General features: G+C 40.7%; 1 protein-coding gene and 2 long non-coding RNA genes across 11 annotated transcripts in view; 1 reads left to right on the top strand and 2 right to left on the bottom strand.

The window, feature by feature from the left end:
* The window catches only part of LOC143413907 (interferon alpha-inducible protein 27-like protein 2A), a 27,615-nt gene extending 18,067 nt beyond the window's left edge, over positions 1-9,548 (bottom strand). For 3 of the 8 annotated variants that reach the window (XR_013094466.1, XR_013094467.1, XR_013094465.1), the window contains exons 1-4: positions 9,440-9,548; positions 7,905-7,977; positions 7,584-7,699; positions 7,428-7,457 (exon numbers count right to left, since the gene is read on the bottom strand). Coding sequence is in view for 4 of the 8 variants with exons in the window: in XM_076877318.1 (XP_076733433.1) it covers positions 7,428-7,457; positions 7,584-7,593 (40 nt within the window). In the remaining 4 variants the exon portion in view is untranslated. Of the gene's footprint in view, positions 1-4,100; positions 4,704-7,427; positions 7,458-7,583; positions 7,700-7,904; positions 7,978-9,439 lie in introns of those variants that run through there. The other 5 variants (XM_076877318.1, XM_076877319.1, XM_076877320.1 and 2 more) reach the window with 3 other exon arrangements.
* LOC143413910 (uncharacterized) lies at positions 8-7,225 on the bottom strand. The gene is made up of 4 exons (XR_013094476.1): positions 7,067-7,225; positions 3,373-3,432; positions 3,165-3,212; positions 8-2,359 (listed from the first exon to the last, which is right to left on the bottom strand). It is a non-coding gene; the product is annotated as an uncharacterized LOC143413910 (long non-coding RNA).
* LOC143413909 (uncharacterized) lies at positions 5,864-18,646 on the top strand. Of its 2 annotated transcripts, none has more exons than XR_013094474.1 (6): positions 5,864-6,130; positions 11,210-11,334; positions 14,313-14,392; positions 16,580-16,737; positions 17,156-17,213; positions 18,159-18,646. It is a non-coding gene; the product is annotated as an uncharacterized LOC143413909 (long non-coding RNA). The 2 variants fall into 2 exon arrangements; XR_013094475.1 differs by having other exon boundaries at positions 5,865-6,130; positions 11,210-11,256.

The raw sequence follows: 18,646 nt of genomic DNA, 5'->3' as shown, positions 1-18,646 counted from the left end.
CTGACCAGGATGCTTCAATGTGAATACATGTATGATATATGTGACTTCACCTATGAGTGTTAGATATAAAAATACATAAATATTTATATATTATCAAGGGCGTAGATTTGGTTGTGGCATTGGTGGGGACGGATAATTCAACCACCAAACCCAGACATGGACTACTGGTGCCCCACACAACAACTCAACGTCCACTATGTGAAGGAGCCAAACACATGCATTCTCCTCTCGTTAACTGAGATAAACTGCTGGCATATTTGTTGTACATCTATACTGTCCAGTATCTCCTGGTGGACATGACATACAGCAGCATTGTTTAATCTCATTTGAGTCATTGTTGACCTTAGCCATGTTTTTAGTCTTCTGAGGGCACTGAAGCTTCTTTCAGCCTCAGCCGAGGATACTGGGATGACTAAAAGCAGCCTGACAAGGCTTTCAACTTGATCAAACAGACCCCTCACCTCCACCGGCATTCCCCTAATGATAGTAGACACTTCTGTACTAGATGTAAAGGTATTTTTGGATCTGAACATGGCTAGCTGAACCTTTAGACTGTCTGTTAATTTCTGGGTAACGATCAATAATGCCATCCACCTCTCCAGTGAGCAGAATTTCCTCCAGTTTCTGCAAGACACCTAGATCTGGCTAGTTGAACCTCTCCTGAAACTGAACATCAACACTGTCCAGCACTTTGTAAAACTCTGCTCTGTAATGCTCTTCAGGTGACTTGGGAGTGTGCTGGCTAGCCCCGCCAGCATATCGTTTTGGTGGCCGTCTCTGGTGAGGAATCTGAATGGGCTCAACACCAAGGGAGTTCACCATTTTCGCTGCTTTGTCAAACATCTGATGGAATCTTTCTTCATTTCTTTTCAACTGTTGAGTGGATGTGACACACTATTGAGCATCTCATTCCTGCAATGGTTGCAGTCAGTTTTTGCAGGGACTTGTTCAGACATTCTAGCTCCTCAGTAACTTCCAATGCCATAAGAAGTCCAAGCACTGTTCTGCCCTTTTCAAACCTCTCATGCATTCCATTTGCCCTAGCACTTGTGCTAGATCCAGCTGCTGCCATCTCCTGTAAACTAGTCAAAATACTGTCATACTGAGACAGCACTGCTTTAATAGCAGTTCCCCTTACAGTCCACCTGGTTGGGCAGAGAGTTCTGAGTGATACTGATGGTCCCTCTGAATCTGCTGCAACTGCTGAAAACATAGCTTTGAATCTTCCAGACTGTTTGCATAATGACCCCAGATCATGTACCCACTCTAAAGCATCACGTAGTACAGAACTAGCCTGACATGCAGCCTGTGTAATTAAGTTCAGGCAGTGAGGCCCACAATGCACGTACAATGCCAGTGGCTGTTGTTTCTTCACTTCTGCCTGAGCACCTGAATAAGCTCCTGACATGTTCACAGCACCATCATAGGTCTGACCTCTTAAACATGACATCGGCAAATTCAGCCTCAAAAGCACATCCACAGCTGTTCTAGCTATCTCTACTCCAGTAGTTCCTGAAACCTCATATAAGCCTACAAAAACCTCATGTGGAACCAGGTCCTCATCCACATATCTAAAACATATGGACTCTTGCTCTCTTCCTGTGATATCTTGAGTACCATCTATGATGATAGAGAACTGCAAGACAGTTAGAGACTGGATAGTTTGTGCAATATTTCTGACAATGCAGTTTCCAAACAACTGCAAAATCTCATTTTGCACTGGTGGAGCGGTATAGTCATGACAACAGATCAGCCAGTCAGAAAGACAGACATCATCTTTGGCGTTATATTTTAAGTGTTGAAAGAGGTTACCATCTTCCTTGCCATGTCCTCGCAGTGCCAAACCCTGTCTGATAAGAAACTGCATTGCACCCACAATGCTTTGTAAGCAGTGTCTGGCATTTTGCTGTTGTTTTGAACAGGCAGTTGATAGTTGTGAATTTATTGGAGCTGCTTCTTGAGCGCTAGCTGTGACTGCATGGTGTTGGGATTGAGAATTTTGATGCCTTTCAAATCTTTCAACAGCATTCTTCCAGTTAGTAAACCCCTTTGATGAGAATGCAGGGTCTGCCTTTTTTGACATAATACTTTTCTGAACAGTATATATTTTCACACAGTAAAAACAAAGAATTCCCTTCACTGCATGGCTATAATGAAGCCATGGATACTCTTTGTACCACCTCTCTTGAAAACGGAGGACCCTACTGGACAATGTTTGAACTGGGATGCATTTAGGGTTTGGCTGGTTTGGCTTATTGTCCAAAATATCTTCACTTGTACTCTGTTCTTCATTGTTGTGACCTTCACTGCCACTCTCCCTGTTGCTCTCCCTGTTGCTTGCTACAGGTGTACTGGTTTCCTTAGAAATAGACCACATCATACAATTAGCTATACTGTAACACTGGTCATATGACAATACATAGCTTATGTAACTTCATGAGAACAGAGAACCACTTATTGTAGATAGATTACAGTGGATATAAAAAGTCGACACACACATGTTCAAATGCCATTTTTTTGTCATTTAAAAAAATGACAGCAAGTCAAATAATTTCACAACTTTCGCCACCTTTAATGTGGCCTATAAGGAGGAACTTGATCTTTCAGCACAGAAATTACCCAAAGCACACATCCAGAACAACAACAGAATGGCTTCACCAGAATAAAACTGAGGTTTTGGAAGAGACCAGAAAGAGTCCAGCCCTGAATCCCATCCGACATCTGTCGGGTGATCTGAAGAGGGCTGTGCACAGGAGATGTCCTCACAATCTGTCCGATTTGGAGGTTTATTTGCAAAGAAGAGTGAGCAAATATTGCCACATCAAGATGTGCCATGCTGATAGGTTGCTACCCAAAAAGACTGATTAGTGTGATAAAAGGCAAAGGTGCCGCAAACAAGTATTAGTTTAAGGGTGTGCATATTTGTGCAACCAGGTTATTTTAACTTTTTTATTTTATTGTTCCCCCCTTTAAAGGTTTGTTTGTTTTTCAGGTGCATTGTCACATAAAGGTGAAAGAAGTTTTGGAACTATTTGACTTGCTGTCATTTTTTTACATGACAAAAACCTGGCATTTGAACATGGGTGTGTAGATTTTTTTATAGCCACTGTACATGTGTTTTATCCTCAGATTAAAATTGTTATTATGTGCTTGATGTGCCTCACCTTTGGCCCTGGCTCTTCCCCTCTGACTGTACTAGGACATATTACCACCTGATAAAAATAACACATGGATTCATGCCATATAAAAAATGAGACATGTCAATTCAGATTCTTTGTCAAATATACACTAATGAATGAATTTACATCAGCAGCCTAACAACTGTCATGACAATACTAGTTAATCTATAGCACCAAATCATCAGTCAGTCACCTGTGACCTCGCCTCTTCACTTCTGTCCGAGCTACAACATGGCAGAGCTGCCTCTGTCACCTGATAAACAACAGTGAGACATTCCAAATACATGCAGTCACACATGTGCTTCAAATACAGTCATGAACCACCAGGTCATCATCCAATTCCACCTGTGATCTTGCATCACCATTGCTCTCTGAGCTTTGTGTTTTTTCTTCTGTCACCTGACAAATAGGACAAACATGACAATAAGAATAAAATGTGGAGCTGCTTCAGTGTTTCTGTCAATTTGTGCAGATCTTGACTCATCAGTAATGTTTGTAGGCTGAGTGCGTTTTTACAACAATTTGTGCAAACTGCACTACAAGGTGGAATATTTGCAAAATCATGACTACCTCATGATATTTTGTCTCAAAAATTAACCCTATGAATATGTCAGTGCCATTAGGATGAAATTATTGTGTCACCAACATTTTAACGTTAGACATATACGTTTAACTGCCTCTGTAAACTAATATCCTGGCTGCTCGAGGCTGCCGTTTTCTCTGACAGTGTCAATCAAAATTAGAAATGCTGCTCTGAGACTGAAAGAACTAATAGTGCTGCCTGTTGTGCAGTTAGTTTCCAAAACACGTTATTCGTGGTTACATACAATTTTAGACTGATGTGGGCCAAAGCCTAGCATAGCCTGTAACGTTATTATGACGGACACATTTTATGAGTGAACTTGACTTTAAGTGACTTACAGGTTTCTTTGAAAAATACTTTCGTATATCGAGGTTCTTCCTTTTTGCTGCCGCTGTTCCAGATCTACTGGCGTTTAGATCAACTGGCGTTGGTCGAACAGATGTGTGGCAGTCTTGCGTTTCAGTAGCTCCTACCGACAAACCAGCAAAAAAACGCCAAATGTGTCATCTGTGACACTTGTGAGGTTATCTCAAACACACTCCGTCAGTCTTGATGCTGTTGAACAACAAAATGTTTAAAAATGTGGCGAGTTTACATGGTGATATCCTCATGCGCGACGCGATCGCGAAAACAGCAAACAAGTAACACCACGCCGTTGTTGTTCACAGGACAGCAAGAGTAAACGATCGGGAGACTCTTGTCGTCGTTATCGTTCCCCTCGCACGGTTTATTTCTCCGAATTCAGCGTTTTTGCTTCACAACTACAGCGTGCAGTTTACTTTGTGCACTAACATGGAGTCGAGTCAACCAGCGCCACCTCTGGCCAAGTGCCACAGCCTACAGCCAGATCAACCTGTGACACATCTGCACCACGTTTGAATTCGTGTCATGCACATTTGTACCTTTCAATTGTGTCTGTTTGTGCGTCATGCAAATAAACCTTTGAAATGAATGAAATGATATCATGTATTTATTATCAGCCTACATTTGTACAAAATGCCAAATGACATACACATAAGAATCACCATCCTGATATCAATACTTTTGCCCATATGAAAAATGTCGTGAACACACTAATATTTCACCAGTGTTGTAACATCACATGTCGTTAGCGTAGTCTGTCTGTGTCTTCCCTCTGCAAACAAACATGTTAGAGTTGGTTGTGATATACAGTCTGCATAAGTGTGGTCAATCTAATAAACATTTATAAGGAGATGGCAGTTACTGTGAATGTACAGCAGGTGATTAGTAATAAACAGTCAGACAATGACTCTGACAATCTCATTCAATCTTGCAGATTGCACCTTCTGTGGAAAGTGGTACCACACGGTGTGTGTGGACTTCCCCTGTGCAGAAGGCGACTACAAATGTTGTGGGTGCTAAATAAACAGAAAAAATTGATCCCTGTTGTCTTTGCTTACCGATTGTTTTTAGTGTTGACAATCCACATTGCTGGCATTGCATCTTTCAACATGTTTGTGGGTAGATTTGGATGTACTACCAGGGGTAAGTGCAGCCACTCAGCCTCTACTCAATGTGATCATAGCAGCAGGTGCAGATGTGTCACAAGTTAATCTAGTAGTGGGCTATGGTCATGTGTTAGTGGTGGGAACAGTCATATCCACTCACTCTCACTGGCTGTTTATTACTAATCACTGTGTAACTGCTGTGAATTCACAGTAACTGCCGTCTCCTTACAAATCTTCATTAGATTAACCACACTTATACAGACTGTATATAACTCCAGCCATGTTGATGAATTGCCTATATTGGCTGGAAATATTCATTTTCAGGGAAAAGACACAGACAGACGATGCTTACAGGATGTGATGTGACAACACTAATGAAATATTGATGTGTCATATTTGTCCAAGGTGTATTTCATTGTTATGGAAAAAGAGAATATTAAAATCATGATGACCAATTGGAGTGGTGATTTCTATGACTTTGTGTATATAATTTGGAATTTTGTACAAATGTAGGCCAATAAGGAATATATGATATCATTTCATTCTTTCCAAAGGTTTATTTGCATGACGCACAAACAGACACAATTGAAAGGTACAAATGTGCATGACACGAATTCAAACGTGGTGCAGATGTGTCACAGGTTGATCTGGCTGTAGGCTGTGGCACTTGGCCAGAGGTGGCGCTGGTTGACTCGACTCCATGTTAGTGCACAAAGTAAACTGCACGCTGTAGTTGTGAAGCAAAAACGCTGAATTCGGAGAAATAAACCGTGCGAGGGGAACGATAACGACGACAAGAGTCTCCCGATCGTTTACTCTTGCTGTCCCGTGAACAACAACGGCGTGGTGTTACTTGTTTGCTGTTTTCGCGATCGCGTCGCGCATGAGGATATCACCAGGTAAACTCGCCACATTTTTAAACATTTTGTTGTTCAACAGCATCAAGACTGACGGAGTGTATTTGAGATAACCTCACAAGTGTCACAGATGACACATTTGGCGTTTTTTTGCTGGTTTGTCGGTAGGAGCTACTGAAACGCAAGACTGCCACACATCTGTTCGACCAACGCCACTTGATCTAAACGCCAGTAGATCTGGAACACCGCCCTCCTCTCCTCCTTGCAGGTCCTCCCAGCGCAAGCTTACTGCTGCTAAAACTAAACAACAGAGTTCCCTGACAGGCACAGCCAATCACATTGGCCATATTTGTCACATGAGGTAGAGAACGTAATTTCTGTGTTGCCAACTTAGCGACTTTGTCGCTATATTTAGCGAGTTTTCAGACCCTCTTAGCGACTTTTTTTTTTCTAAAAAGCGATTAGCGACAAATCTGGTGACTTTTTCTGGTGTTATTGGAGACTTATTTATGACGACTTTTTGACGTGAAAACGCGTATCGCTCTTACTCTCAACAAGCATCCGTGCAGCCTTGGGCACCTCACCCGTGCCAAAGCGCTCACAGGCGGAGGATAGTCCTCCCCCAGCTGCTATCAGGGTAGGAGATGTTCACACCTGTGCGTCCAAACGGCAAATGAATCGCGCATGAGCGAAGCCGCTGCTCCCGCACTGACTGTAACGCAGTCAGTTCTTCCTTTACTGTTATGCTGTTTTGTGGATCAAAAGGTTTAAAACTACTTATAAACAAACACACACACACACACACACACACATAAAGTAACTCCACCAGAGTGCTAATTTCGGGGCACTTTTGCTGGTCAAGGCCCGGATAAAGGAGCAGGGTTGGAATTATGACATTAAAAAACAATAATTGCTAAAAGAAATTTAATTTGTAGTTCTAAATAAATTCTAACTGCATTTAGGACCTTTTTTACTCACTTTATGTCTCTTCCACGATGTTGTTTCTCTCTCCAACAGCATAGGTTACATTTACATTAGCATGACCAATTATGCAAATTGGGCGATGGCGTCATTTGGCGACTTCTAGCGACTTTTAGGACAACCAATGGCGAGTTTCCTTACTGAGGAGTTGGCAACACTGCGTAATTTAACTCTTTCTGCACCGCTGGGTGAATGAGACGTTGAATGATCGTTTTCTTTCTTTCTATCGGGTTTGTTTTTCTTTACTCGAAGAGATCAAATTATTGGTGGGGACAATTCAATAATCGTTGGATATTGGTGGGGACGTGTCCCTTCCGTCCATGCCAAATCTACGCCCTTGTATATTATATATTTTTACCTGCCCCGACTGCGATCGCTACCACTGTCACTGAAACACAAGAAAGAAAACAAAACTTACCACAGCTCAACTGGAAATATTTAGACATTTTCTGTGACGGTAGAATCATGAGCTTATATTATGTAGAGATGATTTGAAAAAGGTAGCTGTACTCACACAGAATCATTATTCCACTCAGGATGAGGAGCTTAAAACTGAACGGTGTCTTAAACAGAAGAGTGAGGATCAGCTGTTGTTTCTTGGAAAATGAAACTGAATGGGCGTCACTGGGTCTGTGATGTAAATAAACTTCCTTTAGTCGTCATAGAAAAAGTGATTGTGAGGTTGGATCTCAGCAGGGCCGTGCAGAGAGGTTTAAAGGGGCAGGTGCTCAAAGTTAAAAAGGGGCACATTGAACCAGGCTGAATAACAACAACACACATTCATCAAGAATCTAATATGGGCAACAAGGCAAAGCAAACGTAGCCGATGTTTTACCTGATGGGTACAATGTTGCTGTTGAGGGGTTGCTGTGGATGGTGCTGGAGGGCAGGGCTGTGTTGATCTGAGACTGTAGACAGTAAAAAGTCCATAGGAGAGATGGTAGCTGATTAAACAAGTGTTATGAGATAATAACAAAATGCAAAGATTGGTGACAGTACTTGGAACCATAAGGCAACAAAAAACTGTGAGAAATAATTTAGGCTCTGCCTGTGAATCACTCTTTGCTTCTCTTCTTCCTTCCATCCCATCATTTCATATATCACTCTCCACTTGCTGTCTATCTGAGAACAAGGCACAACTTGTTATTGCAATAAACTATAATCTAATTATCCACACCTAACAACTCTTGCACTTAATCTATAATAAAATGATGACAGAAAAATGTTATAGCACTGCCTTTAGTAGCCTCACACAGCTCCTACTGTTTCCTCCTCATGTCCTTATCAGGCATGTCTGGACAATGTTATATCATGAGTAATAATTTTGAAAAATCCATATACATAAAACACACACATGCACGCACAGTGACATTTTAGACCTTCTTCGGAATACTGTATATACTATGGGCATCACTGTGCTGATCCAGAATCCTTACATTATTATCATTACTAGAGCTACAATAATAAAGCAATGAGGAGGGGGAAGTAATAAATATGAAGTAATTTCATTATGATGATTCCATTTGTTTCACTATCCACTCTGTGCAGGGGCAAAGCTTATTACATTTTTAAACTGTAGAGATACAATAATTTCACTGCTGTAAAAGCCAAATTTTGTCTTATTTAAAATATAAATCTAATATAATCTGCTTCTTGGGGCGATCGTGGCTCAAGAGTTGGGAGTTTGCCTTGTAATCGGAAGGTTGCCGGTTCGAGCCCCAGCTTGGACAGTCTTGGTCGTTGTGTCCTTGGGCAAGACACTTCACCCGTTGCCTACTGGTGGTCAGAGGGCCCGGTGGCGCCAGTGTCCGGCAGCCTCGCCTCTGTCAGTGCGCCCCAGGGTGGCTGTGGCTATAATGTAGCTGCCATCACCTGTGTATGGATGGGTGAATGACTGAATGTAGTGTAAAGCGCTTTGGGGTCCTTAGGGACTAAGTAAAGCGCTATACAAATACAGGCCATTTACCACTTAATGTATTTTCTTTAAAATACAGCATGTGTTTTTTAAAATATTATAATTATAATAATGCATAATTATGTGGACATGCATATTAGATCGTTTTTAGTGAAATATAATCCCTCCAGAAAGGCAGGAAAAGCTCTGTAACTTACATTAAAACTAAATATGTTCACTAAAACGGTGACAGAGCTACAGACCCATGACAGCCTTACACAGGTAGCCAGCAGCTATGACCAGCACTACCTGTGCAGTTAATAAAAGGACAGGTAATGTTTGTCACGCTGTTGCACACACAGTACGCTCATTTGTTTCAGTTCGTCAGTTGCAACAAGACAGCTTACCAACGTGTACGTAATAAGCTAATACTCCTGGGTGCTATACACTACAGTGTACGCTGTACACCTACTTACTGGTTTTGTCGCATCAGTCTGTGTCTCTGAGTTAACTTGTGTTTCTCCTACAGCTCCGGACCGCAACAAATGCGCGTGCTCTTTGTGAGCTCGTTCCCGGCTCGTAACCAGCGCGTTCTGCTGTCAAGGGCGATCATTGGTTAAATGTGATCATGTGACTGATGCAAGCCAGATCCTTTCATTTAGCAAAACTGTGATTACAAGTTAAATATTATTGTTGAGGGGCACAGACAGGACTCCGCACGCACACACACATTAAAAAAAAAAAAACTTTTTTTAAAAAAGTTGCCTCAACAAAAGGGCACTTTGGGCACCCATCAGGAAAGGGGCGGGTGCTCAAGCCCCTCTAGCCCCCCCCCTCTGCACGTGCCTGGACACTACAGAGTTTCCAATCTTTACAAATAACAAATGACCTAAGACAAGTTGATTTTTTTTTCAGGTTTCTTCAAATGCGGGATTATTTTAACAAACATTGCAATATCTCAAACCCAAACTCGGTTGAGTGAGGAATTTCTAAGATAGTTAAATTAGCATATGTTGGTTCTCTGAGAAAGGCAATCTCCAAAATGTGCTTCTACAGGCAAGGAAGGATACTACCCAAAATATTAAGACCAAATGGGAACTGGAATCAGGGATGGGTATAACAAAGGAGAACTAAGAGAGGATTTGTAATTTTCATTGGTACTCAACAAGTTCCCTATCTTGGAGAGACCACTGTTGGAAGAATATTATTAGATTTTTCAAAACCCATCATCAAACTAGATATAAAAATGGGACAGCAGAATGCTGGAGAAGACGTGGATCAGAAGAGGCACATCCTTACCATATCTTTTGGGATTGCCCTAATTAAAAAAATACTGGCCGGGAGTTCATAAACCTCTGTGTGAGGTCTTTAAGATAAAATCTGATATTAATTTTGTAAATTTGTACTTGGGCCTGGTTGCTGGCTCGGTCCGGGGAGGGGACACAAAGCTTTTACAAGCGCTATTAGCGGCCAGCAAAAAAAGTGGCTAAATCCAACTCCACCAACACTTGAGGATTGGTTTAATGTGGTTTTTGAAATATTTAAAATGGAAAAATTGACATTCTCCTTAAAAATTCGAAAAGATAAATTCTACAAAATATGAAATAAATGGATTAGCTTTGTGTCCCCCATACACTGTCAAGCCACCGAGTTCATTTTTTGTTATCTCAATGTAGAACAAAAGGACTAAGAAAAAAATCTTTATTTTCTTTTTGACTAAATAATATCAGTGCACTTTATTGTAAGTCCTTTTTCAATAAAAAAAAAATTAAAAAAAGGAAAGACCTCGCTTCAACTTTACGGTTGGGAAGGAAATTGATTTATCAATTATAAATAATAGCTTAGTGTGGTGTATGGTGTATAGGCTGAGTGGGATTTAGTTTTTCCTGTTTGATGGATTTCAGTTTCTGATATTCAAGAAATGCATTCTTGCTGCTTTCATATTTTGATACAAGTTATCTCAATGAAAAACTTTCCATCCTTTATATCATATTCTAGATTTTTTTAAAAATCAGTTTCTTGTGCCACAATGAAAAACCAGATATTCCACAAAAACCATTTGCTAGGATTAGATTTGTCTAAATGCTGAAAGTTATTTTGATTGGTTAGAATTTGAGTGTACAGCTTTTTTTATAGATTCAGTTCTATCAGACAAACATCCAGAAATATCCAGGAGTAAACCTCAATTAAAGGAGGGTCTTTAATGCGAAACCTTTTGCTCACCATCAATTCATTCTTGTTTACAGGCCTGAAAGAACTCATCACTGTCTCATCTGGGAGGGAAGATCAACTTGTGAGTTACAGAGAAACTGTACTCACCTGTACCTGTCTGATGAATCAGGGTTTGAGGTTCAGGAAGCAGTAAATGAAGGTAAATGTGTTAAATGTAATGTGGGCAACAAAACAGCCTCAGGACAAGAAAGTAATAAGTTCTAATAGTGACCAGTAAAAAACCACCACACTCACTGAAAATTGAGTACACAAGGTTTATTTTTCTCTGAAACAGACTAGTCACTTAAGACATATTTCTGGCCTGCAATCCAAGGCCCAAAGCCACCACAGTCAAAGTTATTAGCCTGGTTACAAACAACAAAGGAAAAGGTGGTCACTGAGAAGAACAAGCAGTCAAGAACATATTAATCTTACATCTTCCTGAGAAAGGCTTTTCAACCACCTTGATAGGTCTTGCATTAATAGGGAGTGTGTTTCCATGCCACATCCTGGGAATTCAACTCTCAAGCTCTTCCTCTCCAGGTCTTGAACAGTTTCTTCTGGTCAGTTACTTCCTAAATACAGAGGAGATTTTTCCTCTTTAAACTCCCATAATATGCAGGTTCAGCACACCAACAGTTCCCAAGTTCCCAATTTCAACTGGATCAATTTTCTCTCCCCTTTCTAGAGAATATAAGGCATTAACTCACCCACTTCAATTTATATCAATATTCAAACTAAATATGCTGCTGGTCATTGACCGGTAATATTGTTTTGACAGACACCCATGTGTCGTGATAACTCGAGAAGGTGAAGTAGGATTTTGAAATTGATACCAAGGGTGTATCTACTTAGATGCTGCGGGGTAGCAGTAGCAGCCACCAATAGTTTTGGCTTTTTTTTTTTTTTTCATTATCTTGGGCTCCCAGTAATCATGTAATATGATGATGATAATCTGTGAGCTGACATTAAAATATCCAGTCTTCCTTTTAACTTAAACCAAAAGAGAGAAAAACTAAAGAGATGCCAGTTATGTTCAGTTCTGACTGCACCCTGTCATCCATATTTAAAAACTTGTACACAAAACCATGTCTTGTCTTTATAACCGTGTATTGAACACAGTTAGCTGTACTAATAATACTCACAAGGTTTAAAGCTTTGCACCATAATATATAATTTTAATATAAATGTATCAAAATGAAAATAATGAAAACACAACACAATGATTAAAAACAATCTTGAGAGAATAACAAGACTTTCAGTTTTTTCATAAAGCAAATATATGAATTCCTTATGATTTTCAGCTGATGAAACTCGCCAATCATCCCACTGCTGCTCCAGCACCAGCCAGAGCAGCACCAGCAGTAGCTGACAGACCAGCTGCACTTGCAGCACTATTACACAAAGACGCAGAGAAATACTTATACTTTGTGCATAATACGTAAATATTACCTCAGTCCTGCTGATATCACAGTGTACTGTATTATTATCAGAAGGCATAGCATACATTTTCACTGCTATGCAGATGACACCCAACTTTATCTATCCATGAAGCCAGATAACACACACCAATTATTTAAACTGCAGGAATTTACTAAAGACATACAGACCAGGATGACGTCTAATCCTCTGCTTCTTAATCCAGATAAAACTGAGGTTATTGTACTCGACCCTGAAAATCTTAGAAATGTGGTATCTAACCAGATTCTTACTCTGGATGGCATTACCTTGGCCTCCAGTAACACTGTGAGGAACCTTGGAGTCATTTTTGACCAGGACATGTCCTTCAACGCACATATTAAACAAATATGTAGGACTGCTTTCTTCAATTTGCAGTACATGTCTACAATTAGAAATATCCTGTCTCAGAGTGAAGCTGAAAACTAGTTCATGCATTTATTACTTCCAGGCTGGACTACTGTAATTCATTATTATGAGGATGTCCTAAAAACTCCCTGAAAAGCCTTCAGTTAATCCAGAATGCTGCAGCAAGACAGGGACTAGAAAGGGAGAGCAGATTAATCCTGTTTTGGCTTCCCTTCATTGGCTTCCTGTTAAATCCAGAATTGAATTCAAAATCCTGCTCCTCACATACAAGGTCTTAAATAATCATCTTATCTTAATGACCTTATAGTACCACATCACCCCATTTGAGCACTTCATTCTTGCGCTGCAGGCCTACTTGTTGTTCCTAGAGTATTTAAAGGTAGAATTGGAGGGAGAGCCTTCAGTTTTCAGGCCCCTCTTCTATAGAATCTGCTTCCCGTTTGGATTCGGGAGAATGACACTATGCATTGAGTATTTCTTCTTATGTCACCTTTCTCACTCACTATGTGTTCAAAGACCTCTCTGCACTGAATCACACTTGTTATTAATCTCTGGCTCTCTGCCACAGCATGTTTTTTATCCTGTCTTCCTTCTGTCTCCCCAAGCAGTCGCAGCAGATGGCCCCGCCCCTCCCAGAGCCTGGTTCTGTCAGAAGTTTCTTCCTGTTAAAAGGGAGTTTTTCCTTCCCACTGTTACCAAAGTGCTTGCTCATAGGGATTGTGGGGTGTTTCTCTGTATGTATTATTGCAGGGTCTACCTTAAAATAAGGTGACTGTTGTTGTGATTTGGCGCTGCAGCTTCCAGAAGAGCCAACGCGTTCTCACTCCCAACTCGTCAAACGTGTGACGCATGGTCAGGCTCCCTCTGCTTCACTTATCAACGCGCAGGGTACCCCTCTCCCGTCGAGAATTGACGTGCAGGGTCCTCTCATTGAATACTATAGAGCTCCCTAAACGTTGCTTATTGACGACAAGAGATTGCCGCGGAAGAGCCTGTTGTCGGTATATTTATACATTTCCAAAATCACATTGTAGTGACGTATACAGAAAACAATCAATTATATAATGTAAGCAACTACCTGAGAAACAGCAGATACAGCAGAGAAATTAATTATAGGCTATTACTTTTGTATCATTTATTGCATTTATGGAGGGAGTGGTGTATGCTGGGTAATGGCACAGCTTGGGTGACTTTATTCACCCGCTTCGGCTGTTATCAGTACATACAATGGGCGTTATTAGCACAAATCAGTCCCATAGATATGGGCCATCTCCTGCTAGATTGTTCAGAAGGTTGTTCTCATCCATCCAGATGGAGGATCACTAACAGGAGCGTGGAAGACTCCAGAATCCACTCTGGCTGGAATCCGGTGGATACAGCAGTGTTTACAGGTAAGACCATTTAAACGGACAGCATTTATACACTGTTAAAAAAAATTCCGTTATAAAACGGAAAAAGTGCTGGTAATTAATTACCAGCACTTTTTCCGTTATTGTACGGGCACTTCCGTAAACCTTAAAACGGATATTTCTGTAGATTTACCCGAGTTTTTCTGTACCATTGACAGACATTTCCGTCAAACCTAAAATGGAAAATTCCGTATTTTCCATAAATTTCGGCGTTATTGCACAGACAATTCCGTAAACCCTATAACAGATACAGTGGGGCAAAAAAGTATTTAGTCAGCCACCGATTGTGCAAGTTCCCCCACTTAAAATGATGACAGAGGTCAGTAATTTGCACCAGAGGTACACTTCAACTGTGAGAGACAGAATGTGAAAAAAAAATCCATGAATCCACATGGTAGGATTTGTAAAGAATTTATTCGTAAATTAGGGTGGAAAATAAGTATTTGGTCACCTCAAACAAGGAAAATCTCTGGCTCTCACAGACCTGTAACGTCTTCTGTAAGAAGCTTTTCTGTCCCCCACTCGTTACCTGTATGAATGGCACCTGTTTGAACTCATCATCTGTATAAAAGACACCTGTCCACAGCCCCAAACAGTCAGACTCCAAACTCCGCCATGGCCAAGACCAAAGAGCTTTCGAAGGACACCAGGAAAAGTATTGTAGACCTGCACCAGACTGGGAAGAGTGAATCTACAATAGGCAAGCAGCTTGGTGTGAAAAAATCAACTGTGGGAGCAATCATCAGAAAATGGAAGACATACAAGACCACTGATAATCTCCCTCGATCTGGGGCTCCACGCAAGATCTCATCCCGTGGGGTCAAAATGATGATGAGAACGGTGAGCAAAGATCCCAGAACCACATGGGGGGACCTGGTGAAGGACCTGCAGAGAGCTGGGACCAAAGTAACAAAGGTCACCATCAGTAACACACTACAACGGCAGGGAATCAAATCCCGCAGTGCCAGACGTGTTCCGCTGCTGAAGCCAGTGCATGTCCAGGCCCTTCTGAAGTTTGCCAGAGAGCACATGGATGATACAGCAGAGGATTGGGAGAATGTCATGTGGTCAGATGAAACCAAAGTAGAACTTTTTGGTATAAACTCAACTCGTCGTGTTTGGAGGAAGAAGAATACTGAGTTGCATCCCAAGAACACCATACCTACTGTGAAGCATGGGGGTGGAAACATCATGCTATGGGGCTGTTTTTCTGCCAAGGGGACAGGACGACTGATCCGTGTTAAGGACAGAATGAATGGGGCCATGTATCGTGAGATTTTGAGCCAAAACCTCCTTCCATCACTGAGAACTTTGAAGATGAAACGAGGCTGGGTCTTCCAACACGACAATGATCCAAAACACACCGCCCGGGCAACAAAGGAGTGGCTCCGTAAGAAGCATTTGAAAGTCCTGGAGTGGCCTAGCCAGTCTCCAGACCTCAACCCCATAGAAAATCTGTGGCGGGAGTTGAAAGTCCGTGTTGCTCGGCGACAGCCCCAAAACATCACTGCTCTCGAGAAGATCTGCATGGAGGAATGGGCCAAAATACCAGCTACTGTGTGTGCAAACCTGGTAAAGACCTATAGTAAACGTTTGACCTCTGTTATTGCCAACAAAGGTTATGTTACAAAGTATTGAGTTGTATTTTTGTTATTGACCAAATACTTATTTTCCACCCTGATTTACGAATAAATTCTTTACAAATCCTACCATGTGGATTCATGGATTTTTTTTTCACATTCTGTCTCTCACAGTTGAAGTGTACCTCTGGTGCAAATTACTGACCTCTGTCATCATTTTAGGTGGGGGAACTTGCACAATCGGTGGCTGACTAAATACTTTTTTGCCCCACTGTATATCAGCACGAGACATTCTTACATAGAAGAGACATTAAATTCTCTGACTCAGTGAAGCATTATTGGTCCCGTCTGTTTGGATAAATATAGTAAGCTGATGTTTGTCCATTTATTGACACATTTTCTTAAGTGCTTATCCAGTTCAGGATCACAGTGGAGCTGCAGCTGGATATGTTCAGTAAATAAACCTTACAAAAGTTAACAATAAACCTGCATCCCTGTATGTTGTTGTCCACAGGATGAGAAAATCAAACTGGAAAACTGTGGAACATGTTAATAAATGTTTGTGTGTTTATGCCTGTGTCTTTCACAGGAGGCGCTGGAAGGTTTCCCTAATAGTTCCTGGTGAATCAAAGCAGAACCATAAAGGTTGCTGGACTGCATGATGGCCTTACCCCTGAGCCGTCATCCTGTTAAAGGAGGAACCAGTTAGAAGCTGTTTTCAAAGTAGCTGAGCAGATTTCATCTCAAGTAAGCAATTAACTGTTTGTTCGTTTGTTCTGCCACTTAAAGAGCATTTAAGGATGTCTTTTGAGTGTCCAGTTGAATTAATTCTACTGGCTCTCATGGTCATTTGTTATTATAGACATATTTTTCATGTTCATCCAGCTATTTAGTAAATTCTATCTATTTAGTAATATCCGTCAGCTATAAAATGTAATATAAATATAAAAATATCTAAATATCTCCTGCCCTTTATGTTTTAATGATGTAAGTCTGTTTACATTAGCATTCCTCACATATCAATGAGATGCTGTACAGTACAATCCTGCTGACACAGCAGAGGGATAACGACGGCTATTCAACATCGTTACACGACACATTCGAGCTGCATGACACAGACAAAGTGACTAAATCATCTTTTTGTGGTTTATTGTCTTCAAACCAGCAGACAAAGCTGATGGCAGAAGATGTCGGAGAAGAACTTCAGGCCGTGGACTGAAAAGGTATTTTTTTCTTGTTATCAAAGACATTTGGAGTGGCAGCTTCTACAACTGGTTGTGCTAAAGTAAAGCTTACAGTCTAAGAAATCACAGTGTTGATATTCAGCACAAAGAGAAAAGCTCACTTGTTTGAATTTATTTACAATCATAGTTTTATAAATTCTGACTGTAAACAGCTTTTACAGCTTTGATATTGTTTGACACTCGATATCAGGTGATAGGGTTTAATTTAAAGGTTTCTGTGTCCCAATGAGCCATTTACACTGACCAGTGTTTCACTTTAACTGTAACACATTCATTATTTAGATCCAGCAGAGAAATAACTGAATGTAAAAAATGGCAGCCCTCAGGCAGGTTTATAGAGATACATGCATGCATTATGAAATTTATGTATCCCAGATAATTGTTATTCATCTAGTCATGGCAGACCTACCTCTTCCTCCCAAGTTAACTGCAACCCAAAAGAACTAGTGGGGCTATTTACACACTCACAACCAGTGTGGGGTAAAAAGAGCCACCAAAAAGCTGTCAGCCACAGATGTGCTAGAAGAGTTAGAAACTCTACTTATGGAGAAACTTTCTAAGTCTAACAGGGGACAGGTACTCCTGCCCAAATAACATGATATAACCCTACATACAGCCCAGCCATAAAGTGAACCAAGTCATTTAGTTAAAGACAGCATGGGACCAAATGTAACCAGCCTGCACCAACCTCACATTTCTTCCTCCTGAATTAAATGAATGAAGGGATGAAAGTTAAATGACTACAAACCTAAAGCCACTAGTTCCCACACTGGAGCTCCCTGACACTGTGTGTTAACCGTATTTAGCTTGTATCAACAGTTGTAACAGGCTTAGCCACCTGAGACACTGCATTGAATGATTGTTCCTGTCTTAATGATTTCAGCTGACTGGTTTCAGCTCAGATGTTCTGCTTTTTCCTTTCAGTAGATCAAAGCAGCTCGTGCTCCTTCTGCTTCCAATTTAGAAGAAGAAGAAGAAGGCGAAGGCTTCAGCGAAGTGCCGTTCATGGTCTCAGTGAACAGTCACGGTCACACACTGCATGTGGTTTTAAAAGCAACATGTCTGTTCACCACAACAATGGAGATGTGTAATATTAGTGCAGCTACGGTTTGTTCTTGAACATCACTTCTGTTTTCTACTTTGATCACTTAGACCAAAAAAGTGTTGTTTTCAGATTCTTTCTTTTAAATCTATAAAGCACCTGTTCATTTTTTTATTACAATTAGTTTCACATGAATGTTAGTGTTTCCTTTATGATCTTTTAATGCTTACACTACACTGTACACGTCTACATTAGAGACATTTCTGTTTCCTGTTTCTGTTGACTCAGAGTTGTGAAATGTTCTTTTATTTGATGCACAATATGAAGTTCATAATTTTCTTACAAATAAAACTCTAATGACAAACATGAA

The sequence above is a fragment of the Maylandia zebra genome, linkage group LG19 (assembly GCF_041146795.1).
Source record: "Maylandia zebra isolate NMK-2024a linkage group LG19, Mzebra_GT3a, whole genome shotgun sequence".
Lineage (NCBI taxonomy): Eukaryota > Metazoa > Chordata > Actinopteri > Cichliformes > Cichlidae > Maylandia > Maylandia zebra.
This window is presented reverse-complemented; position numbering and strand designations above follow the sequence as displayed.